At 36.8% G+C, this 19,684-nt stretch overlaps 1 protein-coding gene across 16 annotated transcripts in view; it reads left to right on the top strand.

Moving 5' to 3' along the window:
• LOC134540092 (integrator complex subunit 4) overlaps positions 1 to 19,684 on the top strand; it is a 141,280-nt gene that overhangs the window by 67,946 nt on the left and 53,650 nt on the right. For all 16 annotated transcript variants that reach the window (XM_063382609.1, XM_063382619.1, XM_063382600.1 and 13 more), the window contains exons 12-13: positions 14,149 to 14,282; positions 16,238 to 16,569. In XM_063382609.1, coding sequence (XP_063238679.1) covers positions 14,149 to 14,282; positions 16,238 to 16,569 — 466 coding nt within the window. The remainder of the gene's footprint in view (positions 1 to 14,148; positions 14,283 to 16,237; positions 16,570 to 19,684) is intronic.

The raw sequence follows: 19,684 nt of genomic DNA, 5'->3' as shown, positions 1-19,684 counted from the left end.
AGAAGCTTTACATAGCATCCGCCATTTTTTGGGAACAAATGCGTATCTTTTATGTTAGTAATATACTGTAAACATTACCTACCTATGCAATTTTAAGACTATTAATTATTAGACTTTATAAATTTGCGTTTAATACTGGTCAGCTATAGTATACATTTATGTGGCAATACTAGTTTTAGGTCGACTGTGACCATATATCTCGTTCACTGAAATGAAGTATTTTAATGTTATCCTATTTTAACGCTGAGGCAGTTTGGAAGTCAGAAATATGTGTAACACTAACTTATTGCCCAGTGTACTACTTGAAATAACTCAGATATAAAGCGTGGCGTTAGTTTTTTTTCATGAATCTGACGGGGAAAAAAGAAAAAGAAAAGATAAAGAACTCTTTGAAACATTTCTTGAAAGCCAGATATCTCGAGCTGTATACGTTAACAGGTTTTGGACTTAGGCTGATGACAGAACATTCAAAGTTTGGTATTCACCTTGAAATGTGGATTTTCGCTAAAAATTTGCTTATTTCCTTTTAAATGGCCATTGCCATCAAACCTTTTCTAATTTTTCCCCATTTTTCTTATTTTCCTTTAACACCCCTTCCCCCCAAAAATAGCGTTGGGTTTATAGAGGCTGCAGATTAAAATATCACCTCATTTTACTAGCTACTTCCTACTACATAAGTATTTAAAAAATAATGTACTTTTTTTATATTTAGGTCGTCACAGGTCGTAACATACACTGTTCTACAGCCTGTGCCACCACATGAACTACCTATTTTTTCCATTTCTTCTTTTGTGGAAGACGGTGGAAGTTCATCTGTGAACTTAGAACGCTGTGCTGAAGAAACGATTGTGTTGCCAAACAAAATAGATTTTCATGTGACACTGTTTGCAGAAACCTCAGAAAACACAAGGAAAGAGGTATGTCTAATTAACACTAAATGTACTGATGTTTGGTGTGAACACAATGCATATAACGTAAAAGAATATTAATATGTGGCGTAAATTAATTCTTCAGTAAAATTTTTTTTTGGTTGGCATAACAGCTATGTTATAGGTTAAGCATTATTTGGTTAAACATATTACAGATCTAAAATGCTCTATGCATTGATGATGCTCTAATATAATAGGCCTACAACAGTTAAAGTGGACATAGCAAATTCTTCAATTAAATTATATTTTCGTTTTGTTGGTATACATATTTTGTTATATCTTGTATTACTTTGTTAAAGAGAATGTCTTTAATGTTCACACTCTTACTATTTTTGGTGGAAATTAAAACATCATTTGTTTTAATCGCCTTAAAATTCAATGAATTTAGCTTTCAATATATTTTTTTTCGGAATCTTACTTTTGTTTACATAAGTTTAATGTAAGTGTTTTTCATTTTTATTACTATTTACTATTTTTCAAAAGCATACTGTTTTTTACATGCTTTATATTAGCTTCACCTGTATGTTTGTTTGTCTGTCCGTCTGTAACTCTTTCGACTAAGAGTGAGTGACTCATCACTGTAAAATGTCCCACCAATTTCATTATGTTCGTTAGCCGAGCGGTCTAAGGCGCGCGACTTCTGTCACGTCAGCTTTCTGATTCAGCGATCGTGGGTTCTACTCCCGGCCACGCCGAAAAAAAAATGTATTTTTTCCCCGGTAAATTCTAAGATTATATCCATACATCTAACTGTAAATGATTTGGAGAGACTTTACCATTTCTTTGTGACGTTGCAACTCCAAATAGTTATCTCAGATGGTAATAGGTAGTGTCGGTAACTCATTTCCTTATGATAATTATACATAAATATAGTTTAAAAAACTAAAAAAAACACGCTTTTAAAGAATATCAAACTAAAAAGTTAAAAATAAATATAGTTTAAAAAACTAAAGAAACATGCTTTTAAAGATTATAAAACTAAAAAGTTAAAAATAATTTTAAAATTTAATTTATGACAATAGTATATAAGCAATACTAGTATAAATGAGAAAAAAGCATGGGGCGCTTAATATACAAAAAATATGGCACAAAGCGCCTCAAGCTTTTTTCTCATTTATACTAGTATTGCTTATATACTATTGTCATAAATTAAATTTTAAAATTATTTTTAACTTTTTAGTTTGATAATCTTTAAAAGCATGTTTCTTTAGTTTTTTAAACTATATTTATTTCTTCTGTTTTCTCGAATGTTCCTTTTTGGCACTTAGCCCCTAACTAAAATGTTAAGTTTTCAATTATCTACGAAAATTGACAAATAATTCCTTCAATTGTACGGCCTAGTCATCTTGGAATGACCTACTGGAGAGTTTGAGACTGTTTTATACCATAATGTAATTTTACCTCCATGAACAGTTGAAATTGTTTGTGAAACGTATGTATGTGCAAAAATGAAAACCTTTTATACCTATCGTATTAAAAACCTAAGAATAAGGCCCATTCAGTGTTTGCGCTAATTTATTGTTTGCGTCAAATGTAACATTTAGTAACCTTGGACGTTGCTGTTTGTATTACAAATTGTTACCAACATGGTTACAAACTATAATTCAAAATACAACACTCAGCTCTTGTTATTTTCAGAATGGTTACTCATCTAAGGTCAATGAACCCATGATGTCCCATGTCTTTAATATTAAATAATTGCTCAAAATAAATTAGATACAAATTAGGCCTACTTGAAATTCCATTTTATAAAACATAAAACATTAAAGATTTATAGTTTCGGCGTTCAGTTCAGTTTTCTAGGTTCAGTGTAAGGCTGAATATGAATAGAAGAAGGTGTTAACCATTGGCTGTAGGGAGTTTCTTTCTAAGTATTTCATAATGTATATGTTTATAAAGAGAATAATAGCATATACAGATAATTCCAGCTCCACCTCCTCAAATAAATACAAGGCATCAGCAGGTGAATTTCAAATTTGTTTTGTGAAGTTCTTTGTGAAAATTGAACCACATATCGTGCCGTACAAATTTTTTTTTGAAAACCACCATTCAAAAGGTAGAAGGATCTGGCTCCTAAATTAACGATACATAGGCTATTTGTCCCTAATATTTCTGAAGATGCTAATTTAGGTCTTATCGGCAGTAAGAGCACTCAGAATTGTAATATAAGTAAAATTATTCTCTTTCTATTATTTGAGGAAAAAAGAAGTCCCTAAACTAACTTTGGCTATAAACAATGTGGAAAACTGAGGTGCCTCATAATTTTGGGTCGGGTCGGTAATGGACAAGAACTTAACTTCATGCAATATTTTCGTAACAGTATTATTATATGACATGGTATTTGCTTTCAAAGGTATGGTTAGAATTTTTTTCGCAAAGCGATTATATATCAGAGATAGATTTCTGGATATTATCTGAAGTAATTTTGTGTGAGACGAGACAAACACCTGTTGAGTTCTATATTCAGATCATATGTATTTTACTGATAGAATTATACGATAATACAATAAAAACTATTTTAGTAGATACTTAAATAAATAGAAGCACAATGTGTCCTTCGAACAGCGAAATATGATGTGTATAATGCGACAACGAACAAAAGAGCGTTCACAGATTTTCCTCTGCGCATCCACAGACTTCCCCTACCACGGTGGAAAAGGAGGGGTGGCAAACCAACCCGTCACGCCTGAGCCTGTCTTACACGAACACCAACGGCGTACTTATGCATTTCATTTCATCATTTGACCACAGTGGCAACTAAATTGCGCCTCACAATTTTTAAATTAGTTTTCCAGATCAAAGTCTATGTCCCTCATGGCATAGCATTATTGTTATTGTTTTTCCCATTTTGATGTTTAATTTCATGATGGTGTTTTGATTGAAGATTCATGTATCGACTCGTCGTTTAAATCACAAACATTTAAAACTTTTAATATATATGTAAAGGCTCATTCAAATGCATGGCTAAAAAAACTTAGATTCACAGAGTCTAATTTATTATGTAGGAAGTTAAAAATTATATTTGCGCAAAGATTATACCGAAGTGGTTTAGAATCCATTTTAAATGTAAGTACTGCTTCAAAACATTGAAACAGGCATAGAAAATAACCACTTCGTAAAAAAGAAAAAAAAGATAGCCCACAATTAACATACTCACCTATTCCGAATCACAAAGACTGCTTTCCTCACTGTCTGTATCGCTTGCAGTGTCCGTGTCTCTTGAACATCCGACATTTATTATTATTTTATCAATTTCAATGCCAATTCTCCTGTCACTGCTAACATAGTCAGTCCAATATTTTTCACATGCTTGCAACACTCTTTCCATTTGTCCACAGAATAGATACTGAACAATTCCTCACACAATTTTCTTTTATCATCTAGCGATGAAGAGATTCCTTCCCGAATTTTGTTTTTGATGTCTGCCCATACCAGATCAGTCGGATTCAAATCAGCATGGTATGGAGGCAGGCGAATGACATCATGGCCACACTCCGTGATTAACGCATCTATTTTAAATTGTTTCTTTACTGGCGCACTTTTTACTAAAAGCAGAAGACTCTCTTTGGTCATTGTTAAAGAGAATGGAATATTGTTTTTTGCTAGCCAGTTTTGTATGTATTGTTTTAAGGATGATGCTGTAGGTTTTTTGTTTAGCTGTGCATTATGATAACTGGCGTTGTCCAGAACTACAACACATTTTTCAGGTAAATTTGGAGGTAATTTACTTTACACCCACATTGAAAAATTGTCAAAATTCATATCATCGTGGTAGTCTCCAGATTTTTGTTTTGACTTAAAAATAAGTAAATCATTCGGAACAAAGCCTTCTTCTCCACCCGCATGAACAATAATTAATCTTGGACCTTTCCCAATGGATTCTGTGACGCCTATTTCCGTATCTGACTGCCAACAAGAACTTACGCTGTGTGTAGCATGAACATAAGTTTCGTCAACATAAACTACGGTTCTGCCAGCCTCACGTAACTCACGCATTTGTTCAAGATAGCGCCCTCTCCAAGCAGTTATTTCTGGCTTTTCAATCAAAATCTTTCTCTTCGATTGACACTTTTCCAGCGAAACACTAACCTATTCAACAACTTTCGCAAGTATTCCCTGCTACAGTTCAAAACACTGTCTTCTTGCAAAGCCTTAGTCAACTTATTTAATGTCCTTACTGTATAAAACTCTTGAATTTTTCTCCGCACGGCACCACATGTAAAATCGTCTACTTCGATTATTTTCCTATGCTCTGTTTTCTTACGCATCGGTGTCGAAAAAGCTAAATTGGTTTTGCTCGTTAATTTCGCCTTACCTTCTGCTAGAATTCGTCTATCTGTTGATACTGAGACACCTGTTGCAGCACTTGTTGTTTCAGCGACATTGTACGTCAATTTATACAACTGTTTTTGTTTACTGAGATGTGTTGCAACATTGTAAACAATCTCACGAGCTTTTCCCCGCACTGGCGTGCTAGATTTAATACGTGATTTAAATCCCGAAGTAGAAGCCATTACGTAGATTGGTTCGTGTAATACGGACTGCGAGACAGCCGAGCGCGAAGGTGTCATCAGCCAGACAGCGGCTCCATTACTAACTCCCTCCACTTCCTGACGCGCTCATCATGTGACTGTCTGCTGGCAGGTTCTTTTCCTTGTTGTCGCACTATAGCTTGCATGGTAAATATTTTTTCTTTGTGAAGATCAATCTCCAAGTTTTGTTCTTCGTAATGGTGTAATAAATTTTCTTCCATTCTGATGGTATATTCAGAATTTTGCAGTCTTCACAAATATTAGTATTCATTGATAAAGGTTTCTCCCAATATTTTATGTAATACTAAATGCAGAATAAACATAATGGTAATGATGTTATCTTATTCAGGACTTTATTTTACTTTAAGATGCTATAATCGTGTTGCAATCTACAGAACGAGATACCTGAGGTCGAATTTCTCAAAATTAATAATGACTTTGGGAAAATAATGAAAAACATATTCTTATTGAGATGCTTGAAATAGACAATGCAAAATACATTTTTTACAAATGTGATGAAGAACCTCTTGTAATAGAAAATGAATGCTCTTTTACATCAGGAACAGATACAGTAACAATTCCTCTTCATGGAGTTAGAATGGTAGAAATAGAATACTTCCTTAAAAGAATCACTGAAATCTCAAATCACAATCCACACTGTGGATGTTCTTTGCGCAATATGAATGTTTATAAAGAAATCCCCAATGATTAGTCTCCTACTTTTGTAATGTATTGTAATATGTGTAATCAAAAATTCACTTACGTACAGAGGATCCAGTTAAAGACAAGACACATTTAGATGTAAATTCAAGAGCCGTTGCTGGGATGATGAGTATAGGCGGAGGTCATTCGCATATCGAAGAGTTTTGCTCATCTATAGGTATTCCTGTCATGTCATCCAAAACTTATACCAAGGTTCGCAACAAAATATGTAATGCATGGGAGAAAGCTGCTCTACAAGAAATGGAGAAGGCAATAAGAGAAGAAGCAGCTTTAGCAGTAGAGAGAGATGTGAGTGCAGATGGTACTCCTATTTTAACTGTTGTAGCAAATGGTTGCTGGTCAAAACGTTAATATAGATGTCAATACAATGCTCTTTATGGTGTTACAGCAATAGTGGGGTATTCTACAAAAAAAAGGTTCTGTTTATGGGAGTTAGAAACAAGTTTTGCTTTGTCTGTAGTCGAAGTCTTGATGGAGAGATTCCTGCCCACACCAGCTACAAAAACTGGACTGGCAGCTCAGCAAGTATGGAAGCAAGTATTATCGTAGAGGGATTTAAACAAAGTGAAACTGTATATGGTGTTATATTTGGTAAGCTTATAGCCGATGGAGACAGCAGTTGCTACACAAAAATTCTGGAAGCTAGACCCTATGCAAAGATAACAGTAGAAAAATTTGATTGCCGTAATCACCACCTGAGGAATTACTGCAATAAATTGAAAGTACTGTGCTAGCAGGCAAAAATTGCTAAACCAACACTCAGAAAAAATGTACGAAGTAAGATTTTGAAACTGCGAGGGGCCATCACCGAAGCTATTAAAAATTATGTTTAAGTAATGGGTAAATTTACACTTACTTTGTTGGATGCAATTTAATAACAAAAGAGAGTTCTTTACACATACAGGTGTGGATTATAATACACTCGATCACGTGAGGGTAGAAATACGCATACATCGGTGAAGATACAGCTGCCACCTACATTGGTGCAAAATTATATATTTGTTATATTTTGTACAAATGTCTGTTGAAAGTACTATTTTTTTTTTTGGTGAATAGGCTTTCATTAAGCTGAATAGTGTTACGTGAAATCCGCCAAATTTCTGTGACCCTATAATCGTTTCATAACGTAAAGGTTTTTAAAAAGCGCATGGGCTTAGCAAAACCAGTACAATTATTACATAAAATTCTTTTGTAAGGAATACTTTATAATGACAATTATCTCATTGTTTATAAATTGACAGTAAAAACCTATGTAAATACAATATTTCATTTAAAAAATCCTGTGTTTGTACTCACTCTAGAACTGCTGCTGTTGTAGCTATCAGCACACATTTTTTATAAATGTAACTTAATGGAATTAGTTTATTGGTTTAAAATTTTCCAATTCTAATAGGTCTTTAGAAAAGTAGAATTTTGGTTTGTTGTATCATGTAAAAATATATGTTGTCTGAAATATTAGTGTTGTATTTATTTTTGTTAACTACTTAATACGAAATTTTAGGAAAAAATTAAAACATGGAAGGTAAAATTAAGGAGAGAAAAAGGGGTGACATGTGTTTTAAAACAATCTTATATATCTCAATAATCTGGAGACTATCGCTTTTTTTTTGGTTGCATTATATTGCCTAAATAAACGCAAGTTCCCTTACCTAACTTTTAGAATTTTCGAAATTTAACAATAATTAGAGATGTGAAAAGAAGAAAAATTTACAGAACTCCCGAAAGTGAACGTGGTAATGGAGAAACGATTCAAAAGTTGTTAATTTTTTGCTAATCTATCAATAAATATACCTCATTGGGACTGGACCAGTTTAGAGACAATAAATCTGACCACCACGTTGATCCATTGGTTTCCACGAGCGTTTTTTAAAAAAAACCAAATTATCATACGGTCGTTACTGGGATAGCGAGCGAGAGGCGCTGTACCTGCCGCCGCGACAGTCCGCCAGCCCCTCGCTCTCGGGGTGCCTAGCGGACAATGACGGAGGGGAAGGGACAAGCCGGGCGGCTCGCACCCCCACCACTGCCACATTCTTTAGGTGCGTCACTAGGGTAGACCCCGCCCTCGACCCTACACCACGCCTCCCGGACTGCTCGAACACGTGGCATGGAGAGCTCTTCTCGCGGAGACCATACGCCCAAAGGACCCTTAAGTGATGAACTTTCGCAGCCCTAATGTAAATATTTTACTGTGTAAACAAAGTGAAAGTGTAAAACTTAACAAAATTGTATTTCTCCATGAACTTAATACAGCCCTGTACATCACTTATTTGTTGTAAATGTTTCAAATGTTCAATATTTGGGTACATCTTATTTTATGCCAAAGTAAATTTGGTTTTATTTTGCTATTTGTAATTATTTTTAAAATTTAGGGCCAGTATATTCATAATTGGTACATACTTTGAAATAACATTGTATGTACTAATTTTGTTTTTGTGTTGTAATATAAATGTCTGTGAGTACGAGTTAAAGTCACTAAATAAGTCACTTTTTTTTCATTTGTGGTCACTAAATCAACTATTTTGAGGAAAAATTGTGCTCTTGGCCCTGTAATTACAACATTGATCACTCACTTACTTTGATAGCTTAAACTTTATCTCTTAGTTGTTCACCTATACGTCGACGTAAATAAGAAGTACTCTATCTTAACAAAAAATCATCATCGCAGTGCTAGCGTAAAAAAAAACGTGTGGGGAAAATTCGACCGACACACTGACAAATATAATCTAATAAACCTTTAGTTGAAGGTAGTGACTGCACCTCTCGTTGGGTGATCACGAAAATCATTTAAATAAAAGCTAGGCACATGGATGTGTATGGTAACACAATCAAATGGTATGTCGAAGTATATTCACGTTGCTTGTGAACGATGCAATTGGATTAGAGTAGTTGTGTATATTACTTAAAGGTATATTCTTATTTTATATTACTTACATAATGAATGGACCCTTTTTGAGATTTATTTTATGTATTACTAAAAAAAATTAATCGTTGATTTTAAGATACTTAGAAATCGTAAACAATGGCAGTTTCTTAACATTAGCTAAAACAAAACAAAAATTATATTATCATATTAAAATATTATTTGTATAGTTAGTATTATTATAAATTATATATAAAATTATTATGTTATATTTTAAGTTCCCCTAGATTAAGAAAATACTTCGCTGCTAGATTGAAAGCAGTATAGATTATGTATAGTGCCTGTTTTGGTGACATGAAAATAATATTATTAGGACATATAAAGCATGGGTGGTTTGTTTACAAAATACTTGGCACGTGGCTGGAGCACTCTGGAGAGGAGAGGGGGTGACGCGCGGTTGGCGGCCCTGTCATGAGGTGACGAGATAATATGGCGGCGCGCGCACAAGCGCAGAGAGACAAAAATACAAACAAACACGACAGTCCGATAGGACATTATAGTAATTTTTTTTTTTTTTGGGAAGGCCTCATTAGTAAACAAAATACTGGTCGAACACACAACGTGCTCTGTTTATTATTATTACGACCAGCCGACGTATAAGTTGGTACGCCTATCTGTGTCCCACAGAGGTAAGCAACCTCTGGGACTTGTGGAGGAGGGGGGGGGGGGAGAGTCCGCACAAGCGGGGAGGCACGTACGTATGATAAGCTTACCGCTGTCACAAGACGCGGCGCGGCGCTCAGGCCGTCGGGCGAGGAGTAAGGGGGGAGAGATGTCTGTGACCTTGTGCATGTAACGTCTCAGGACGCGCCGCGGGAGGGACAGCTGTGGGCCGCTGTGCGACGTCTCGCGCTGCGCGCTAACTAAGTCCGTATGGACTTTAAAACTCAATATAAATTTTAAAATTTTAAGCTCAATATAATTACAGGCTGTACCAGCGATCAGTTTACAATATTAAAAATAGAAATTGCTATCACAAAAGTTAATAAAATTTTTTTTATATTATTTCTTTATTTCTTTTAGGTATGCCTACTCGATTTGGGTATGCCTATAGACCAAACCACGCTCTGCTACCAATTGTTACGCCCCTCGTGCCTCAAAATTAAATTATTTTAAATTAATTAAAAAGAGCCTTGGAAACTTGCTGGGTAAGAATAATAAGAAAAATAAAGTTATTGACCAGAGATGGCACGAGGTGGAGAACAAGAAAATTTGGAACTCCCTGACACAAGCAACTTGGGAGCTGGTGGATCGTTTAAGGGAAGAAGGTATATCATAAATAAATTAACACTACACAAGTAGCTTGGTCTATAGGTTCCCTGTTTTATTTAAAAATGTAAATAATGAATTCTGTTTTCCATTTGATTTGGCATTTGTAAGTTTCCCATTTAATGATATTAACAATATATTTAAGTTTTTTGAGAATGGGCCGGCCCGATATTATTATAACAACACATACTCAACTTTAACAACAAACAATTACATAAACAAAATTTATAAGTATCACACCAAAATTTGATTCGTCCAATGATTACATCGATAATTAGTTTTATTCATTCTACATGTTCTTGAGGAAAGCACTGTTCGCTGGTAGGCTATTCATTCGATTAACGTAGTTCGTAGCTAGAAAGGGAGGGGGGGGGTGTTTATTTTACATTACCACCCGGGTCTTCAAAAGATAACGTCGGGTAGCGGAAACATCTCTTCTAACATGACCCGCAGTGGAGGTGCAGGACCACGAGCTGGGAGCAATTTGTCTCTCCAGCACTTCGACCATGTCTGAAACCCAAGTCAAATTCAAAACGAATTAGACCTGCTTCCAGACAGTCATACACCGTCGGCGCAAAAGGCCAACAAACGGGAATGTGGGGGAAAAGGCAGGGTTACTCACCAAACAGGGTGTAGAGTTCGGAGCTCACTAGGTGTCTCGCGCCGACATCAGGATGCCGCGGACCGAGAAGTCGCGGATGCGCGAACGAAACCAAAAGTTTATAAAAAAAAAAAAAACTAAAACTTTAAAATTAGAGACATGACTTGAACTAATTACTACTACTGACCGACTACTGAACAAATGGGATCACATCCCTTAGAGCAACTGACTACATCTCTTGTGCACACGAATTCGCAATTCCCGCGAAAAGCCTCCTAGTGCAGAGGACGTCGAGAAGACGTGGTCAGTAGCCGAGGTCAGAGGACTGAGTGCCGCAATGGCGGACAAAGCTCCTAATTAAATCGGGCGGTGAGGCCCGGGGTCAAAGGAGGGGGGAAGGTTCGGTTCTAGGCCGAAAATTTCCGAAGGTGCCCGAGTGGTTGTACGCACGACTTCAGTAGTTCGCGCCAAAGAGTGACTGCTGCGGTCTCTACCGGCAGGTACAGGAAGCAACAAACAATCGACTACTACAGGTCGCGAGGAAGAAGCATAGGGCCATCAGGCGTAGCGGCGCTGCGCTCTGGCGGCGTAAAGGGGTACTAACGGAGGCGGTGAACTGACTCGCAGCCAGGTGTCACGAGCGTAGTCTCAGCTCGCTGGCCACCATGGGTGAAGTTGCTTTTTTCTGCCGCTAGGTGTCGCGTAGGTCTCTTTAGGACCAGGGAGAAGGTCCTTGAAATAGGCCATCGTCTGGGCTAAGTTCATGTCAGGTCACTGCTCCTGGATTTCTCAGAACTAAGGGGGAAGGGTGGGGGAAACAAAAGGCACAACGAAGCTGGGAACAACCGTCCATGGGATACCCGTTCGTGACAAGACTTACTACTCTCAGCAGGTCTCTGAGAAGTAGCAGCTTGCAGCCCAGAAGCTGCTCTATGCAGTTTTGGTCATGAAGAGAAATAATATTACAAACTCGGGATGTGACTGCAGGCGAGAGAAATTTTAAGCTGGTTGCCGACCAAGTATTATATCTGCGTAATATCAGATACGTCTCTGGGAAAGGTGCTTCAGACTACTGGCACAAAGTTTAAACACGAGGCGTACACCGGCCTAACAAAAGTAAATCGCCCCCTTGTAACCAAATAGAATTAGAAAAATAAAATTTCCAAAATTAATTTAAAATTATAGTAAAAATTTAAAAGGGTGTCGAAATTCCCAATTTCCGGCACACCTGTCACATTTTTTTTATCCATTAGACCATTACAAATTTTTTTGGTAATGAAAACTTCTCACAAGTATTATAAAATGTTTGTATGAACACAAGTTAATGTTTTTGATAGGCCTGTACGAATATTCGAATACAAATAATAAACTATTCATATTCGATTGAGCTCGAATACTAACTCTTCAAAATAATGAATATATGTTTCCTAATGAATATTAGACATAGCACACCTCATGAATTTTTCTTATATCAAAGTTCACTGTTGAGGTTAAGTCATTTCTGCAATATAAGTACCCTTTTTTTGATGTTTTAATGGGTCTTCATAATCAAAAACATGAACAATAAACAACTTTTTTAAACATGCAATAAGTATTCAAGGTTTTTTTTTTTCTCCAGTACTGTCCTGCTAAACAGTAATGGAAAAATAGCCTAAACAGTTCAAAAAACTGCACCTTTTTTCATTTAAAATGTAAAAACTCATTATTATTTGTATTCATTTCATCACATGCACCAGAAGTAAGAAAAAAATTAACAAATGTCAACAACCTTGGACTACAACACCACAAACCATGTACGCTCCATTGAGGAGATGGGATTTTAAGAAGTAATGGTCATAATTTCAACTTATAAGTCGATAGTTGCGATCGATCTAACACCATATGATAGAATAGCAGCTTACTTGTAGCAGTTTGTAAAAAATAAGGCAAATAGGAACTGAAATGAAAGGTCGGTTGGTTAGGTTAAATTATATTAGCTGCATAATTTTTTTATATAAAAAAAACCTTAATTATTTTATTATGGAAATATTTTAATAACACTTTCCTTTTAATAATTGTAGCTGACTTAACTTAACCAACCTTTCTCTTTAGTATTATTAGTCTAATTTTCCATAAGTTATTATATGACGAAAAAAAATTTTTTTAGTGTGATTCTGTTTTACGTTTTTGCTATTCATTTTCAATATTCGTATTTGCGAATAATTTGATATTCAAATTCGATTCAAACTAAAAAAATTGATATTCGCACAGGCCTAGTTTTTGGTTATTTTCCTAGGGTGTGCAAAAGGTGCATTCATGCTCGTTGTAACTGTCATTAAATCTAATCAGAATTGAGATAGTTGTTCGTTCTACAGATGCATGCAACCAGTTTGCTGCAACACGGTTACATACCCAAGACACTACATATATACGAGGTGCATTCCAAAAGTAATGTGAGCTTTTTTAAAAAAATTAATATTTAATAATAATAATTATACTTAATGAAATATGCTTCAAAGTTTAATCCTTGAGAAACTATACAGCGGTTCCAGCTATTTTTCCACTCTCATAGCAATGGGCGAAGACATATTCTGTAAGTCTGTAGAGAGCACTCGTCATACATAGCTTGTTGAATGTTTTCGATTGTCTGTAAATGATCCCCTTGAATTGCACATTCAGCTTGGGGAAAAAAAAATTTCAGGGAGCCAGATCTGGACTGTAGGGAGGCTGGGGAAGTGTTGTTACATTTTTGTGAGCCAAATTTTTTTGTATGGACAGGGCAATGTTGCTTGGTGTGATGTTGTGATGAAGCGCATAATTAAATCACGTTTTAAAACGATGTTGATTTTATTTTTAATGCAATAGGTGTGGTTCACAAAGAGTTTGTACATCAAGTCACCATACTGAACAATCAAAAACATTCAACAAGCTGTGATGAGCACTTGTGGCAGACTTACAGAAAATGACTTTGACCATTGCTATGAAGAGTGGAAAATCACTGGATTTGATGTATAGCTTCTCAAGGTTCATACTTTGAATGATGTAACATTGAATTGTAATTTTTTTAAGTATATTTATTTTTGAAAATCACTCTCATCACTTTTGCAACGCACCTCGTATAAGTATTATAGTGGTGTGGCTGTGGTTTTACACCTGTGTGTACGGCATTGTCCTTGACTCGGTGCTGAGCAGACGTCAGCATCCTGGTGCTGGTGTTCAATGCTGCAGAGAAGTGCCCCACCATGATCCAGCTGTTTGAGCAGCACACCCACAAGCACTACAGCTACCTGCGCGACACCATGCCGCACCTCGTGCCACATCTCAAGGTGTGTATGTATATGTGTGCGTGCGTGTGTGTCTCGTCACATAGTCTCCCATGGGTTAAACAGTCAACCCAGCCCATCCCTTGTTATAAGGAAAGATGTTGCTATCAGAATGTAATTAATACCTTTTATGCATAATGCTAGACTTAAGGTAGGGGAGATGGTTGCACCATATTGAAAGACATTTTTTCCCCAAAAGAAAGCATTGAGTGAATATTATAAGATCACTACTTTAGAAAGAGACTATTTCCCGGTCATACCCTAGTGGCTGTCCCGTTTGTTTAGGTTCATATTTCGCTAGCATATATTCTATTTGAACTCTTCCAATATCTTTGATATATATAGTTACATACACCAATCCCTCACTTAGCACGTCTTCAGATTGCACGATTTCAGTTAGCATGAAATTGCCACAGGCAAAAAAAAAGTTGGGCATGATGCCACGAAGTCTGTTTCAATATGTTTCAACAGATGTACCATGGCATACAGTTAGCCATACAAGGGGGGAAGAGATGAGCGTGCAGGTCTGACTACTCTATAGGCTGTTGTACAAACATCAGCTATGGCAAATTCAGTTGCGGCTATGGAGTGTAAAGGACCAAATGTTTTTACTTCCGTACGTATGCCGCAGTTCCGTGCCGTTGTCGCCCAGCCACAGACCGGGCCGTGCTGATCTCAGTCTAGCCAGTGTCAGGGAACTCGCACAAACACAAGCAACTCTGTCCATTCGTCTGCCGGTAACTGTTAGTGCGCAAGCACCTGTATTTGGAATCATACTGGAATCATGTCTTCCAAGCCTAACACATTGTGTTTAAGTATTTGAGACAAAACTAGAAGTATTACAGCATCAAGAATGTCATGAAGACCACACATATGTTGGTCGCACCTTAGTTTTAAGCAAATCAACTGTCATTAAAGCTGATCAGAATATAAATATTTGTTCATTCTACAGGTGCATGCAATCAGTTGCTATAACACAGGTACATATCCAAGAGACTACATATATCATATATATGAGGTGCATTCCAAAAGTAATGAGTTATTTGTGGAGAGTGCTCAATTTAGCTTGTTGAATGTTTTTGATTTTTCTCTAAATGATCCCCTTGAATTGCAAATTCAACTTGGGAAAAAAACACAGGGAGCCAGATCTGGACTGTGAGTGGCTGGGGAAGTGTTGGTACATTTTTCTGAGCCAATTTTTTAAAATTATTGCCAGGGCAGTGTGACGTGGTGCCACAATCTTATGAAATAAGAACTATATCAAACGTTTATATAAGTCTCAAGCTGTTGGTTGTACTAGCGGGAATGTATTTGACATTAGATGCCAGAACAGAAATGAACAGATGATTCACATGGAAAAGGTTGTTAAATGAATGGTACAATGGAAAAATGAAAAAAAATTACTGGCTTGACAGGATTGATGTGAACCAAGCTGGTCTACATGAATAAGCACTTTAGTTTATGAAAAATGAAAATTTAAATATCCAGACAGTAATATTGTTTTCTTCAATGCCAGTAAAGGATGTTTTAGAAAATTCGCGGAAAGGTACGTGACGTGAATTGAAGGTTAGGCCCGGGTGGGCAATTCAACTAGCCGACTGACGATAACTATTTCCCATTACGCAATGTCATATTTGTCATACAAAGTATTGATGATAGGCTTATAAAGATAAATTGTGTGATATATAAGTAAATTACCCTTGCTATTAATTTATGGAGACCAATACTTCAGAATACGCAATTTCGGATAACTCAAACTTTTAGGAATGCATTAGTCGTGCTAAGTGAGTAATTGGTGAATTTATTTAGGTAGCAATATACTGTGTTTAATGTTGGGCTGTGGCTCATTAAAGCAATAATTATTTTATATGTGTTTGAACCCTAGGCACTGAAGAAGTTCTGAGGGCTCTCCGGAGATCACTGCAGTGTCCTGAGAGTTTTCTTCCATGGTTCCACAGGTGCCTGGCTCATCAACCCCAACAGAATTGCGGCCGCAGCAGATGAACACTGCCCAGTTCCTGGACGGCATCCTGGCGCGCATAGAGGGCGCGCCCAACGAGCACGTGCGGCGAGAGCTGATGGAATCTTCTCGGCGTGACCTGGCTCGGTTGGCGTTGATAGACAGCACGATCCCCGGAGCACTACGCTTCTCTGCCCTACATCTGGACAGCCAGCTGCTGATGGCCGACCTGCTGGCCAACCGGCTGTGGTCGCACCCCTCCGCCCTCGCCATGCAGCAGGGCAGCGTGGTGCGAGGCTCCATCACCAAGCTGCTCACCCAGTGTCTCAAGTGAGTGCATCCGCACTGTCACAGTCTCACTAGTTAATTGCACGGTAAAGGCTCTTTAATCCAGGATGTTCTGGATCGTGGCCATGCTGGATTAGCGATTCTGAAGGATTATTGAATGTAAAAAAAAATTGGTTGGGAATACCAAGAAAAATTAATACAGTACAATAATATAAAAAGCAAGTTATATTAAGCTACTCATTGGCAAGAGAAAAATATGGTTGAGTGTTACTGTTCAAAAAAAAAAGATCTGATGTCATGTTGCTTTCATGTTGAACAAAAGACTGAATTTAGAAGGAATAAATCTGATGGGTGTGGCTTGATCTGTGCCAAATTTCAGAGCACCAACTGTACCTGCATTATCCAATCTTGGCTTATGTCTTCTTGTACTGAAACCTTGCATACAATAGAATGTTGACAGTCCTCTTTTGCTGTAGCAAAATGTGAACTCTCATAACTAAACTGTTAATTAAAATTTCACAATTGACACTAAATCCCCATTTTTTGACCCTGGCCCCTCACAGTTCCTAGGAATAGGTTCATTATAGAATAGGGGTCATTATGAACAAAAATTTTGGACAGATTGACTCACCTCCAATATGTAAGGCATAATATGCTATTGCTTTAATACTGTACATTTGTACAAAGGACAGAAACTTTATTTATATTTTCAGCATTTAAATTGCTGTTTTATCGCCATTCGTTGACATTGTTGATGTTTTGAACAACCTCAATAAATATTTGTTTTGCATTACAGACATTTTTTGTTTGCTATTTAATGTGCTATGGCATGTTTACAGTATACAGTGAAGGTCCGTTGTAGCGAATACGGTCTATAACGTAAAGTCCGCTATGACGATAATTGCCATCGGCACCGTCAGTTTTTCATATGCTGCGTAGGATAAAAATTTCGGAAATAACGAATGCAGCGTGGGCTCATTTTTGCTATAGCGATAGATTACACACCTGTAATTTTGCTCTAAAACAATGAGAAAACATCTACAATTTCCTTAATAAATGAGAAACAGCTTCGCACAATTCCACGCGTCCGGCAAATGAAACAACACGCATGATGTGGCAACACAGCACAAGGTGGGGCCCCACAGCGAGCATAGCTTGCCTCGCGGCGACGAAAGCAAGCCACTGCGACGGGGCCCCGCTGCTAGCATTACTTATTTAGAATCACACCGACTGTAGCCCGTAAATGAGCATAACTCGTCTCACACTTGCATCGTAAGCGTTGCGTACGGTGTAGTTTTAGAGGTGTAAAAGTAACGAAAAATAGCGTACCCATGTGTATTCGTTACTATAACAATTACAATTAGTACTCGTTACTATCGTATCGTTACGTTACTCGTTACTTCTGATACTGCATAACATGCTATGTTATGTTGCAGCAACGAATCGAGTCGTTTTGCGTACGCGTACGGTATGACATCGCGTAAATAATAATAAATAGAAAATAAACAATTTAAAATATTTGATAATTAACAGTTTTTGTTAACCAAGAAACAATTAAATCTCATTCTTACGTCTTTTCTGTTCCAATCTGAAACTTTGTCTACACACACAATACCTTTAATAAACACTAAAAAACTTGGACGACGAATTTCCAAATTATACTTTATCAAATATTGGACTTTACTTAATAAACAACCATCGTTCTTTGTAACGAAAATTCATCGAATATGAGCGCGCATGCGTAAAACATACGAAAAATGCGAGTAACGGGATGCAGCCGTGTGTAAGGTTTCGTTACTCGTTACTAGATGGCGCACCCGTTACTCAGTACCGAATACATACGGTTTGCTACAGCTCTATGTAGTTTCAGTGTATGGCACTACGCACATTTTTGTTTACGTAAATCAGTCGTTTTTATCAGCATACAAATGCTTCGACGAAAGATTTGATGAACTTCCAAGAGGTCCAGTCGTTTATTTTGTCCGAAAGTCTAGTGAAATCAAGGCAAACGAAAATTGATTCATTTTTTAAAAAGTGATTTTTAATTTTGTGTTATTTTCCAAGGGTCTGTACGAGTGATTATTTTTGTGTTACTGACCAATTGTCGAAAAAATTATTTTATATAATTTGTATGGTTGACCAACGTAATTAGAGATTTTTAATAATTTTTTTTTGACATTTTTCATAGGTGTAAACGTGAGTAATAATGTGACAAATTTTAAAATAAATCTTACTACATCTTTGAGTTTACATATTGTTAGTAAGTATTCAAAACTCCGCAAATATGCATCCGATATCATCAGCTTAGCGCACATGTCTCCAGCAAACCAGCTGCGGTCAAGCGACAGGAAGCGGCCGGCATGACCTTGCGTGATGGCCTTATCACGGCCACGCGGTCTCATATTTCGCAGTCGGAAAGTGCTGATATAGCTTTAAAATGTTATTTTAGTAAGTTTTATGTATACCTTTACTTTTGTTGTGAATTTCCATAGTAAAAACAAGCGAGAAAATAATATATTTTAAAAATGCTACAAAAATAAGATTTTTTTTAAATTTTGGCTATAACGAAAATTCGCTATAACATAAACTTTTGGCGCAGTTATAAATTTACGTTATAACGGACTTTTACTGTATATACATTTTATGTTTTTATTTTGTTGAGACCCGATACTTTTTATCAGCATTTTTCTATTGGCATAATGTGATTGGCTGTCGTTTTGGCAGTTCTGTGTTCAAAGGTTTGATTGTTTGAATCTTTGAGCCCTAGTCCCATTGCTTTGTGATAATTGAAATGTGTGCAAAAGTTTTATGTCCAACGCAGTTCAAGATAGGCGTCATCAAATGTGATGCATCTGTAAGTGGACCAATGTAAGTCACAAGTTAAATGAAGTATTCCATTTCAAATATGTATGTTTTAACAGTGCTCACGTTTTAACGTTTTAACGTTTTAACAGTGCTCATTCGGCGATGGATTTCTGCTGCAGTGTGCCCTTCTGCCTATAAGAAACGGATGACTCCACGCAGCTCGCATTTCGCCGTACAGTTTATCGTTGCAGCCATGTTGACATTCCCATAACCAAGCTTCAACTGAGGTGTGAATTGGCCGCTCCACATGGTTGGTGGAAGGGGGTAAACACTACGAGACGTATCGATTAAT

This window comes from Bacillus rossius, chromosome 1, assembly GCF_032445375.1.
Source record: "Bacillus rossius redtenbacheri isolate Brsri chromosome 1, Brsri_v3, whole genome shotgun sequence".
Classification (NCBI taxonomy): domain Eukaryota; kingdom Metazoa; phylum Arthropoda; class Insecta; order Phasmatodea; family Bacillidae; genus Bacillus; species Bacillus rossius.
The sequence above is the reverse complement of the archived record's forward strand: the minus strand, read 5'-3'. Positions and strand labels throughout refer to the sequence as shown.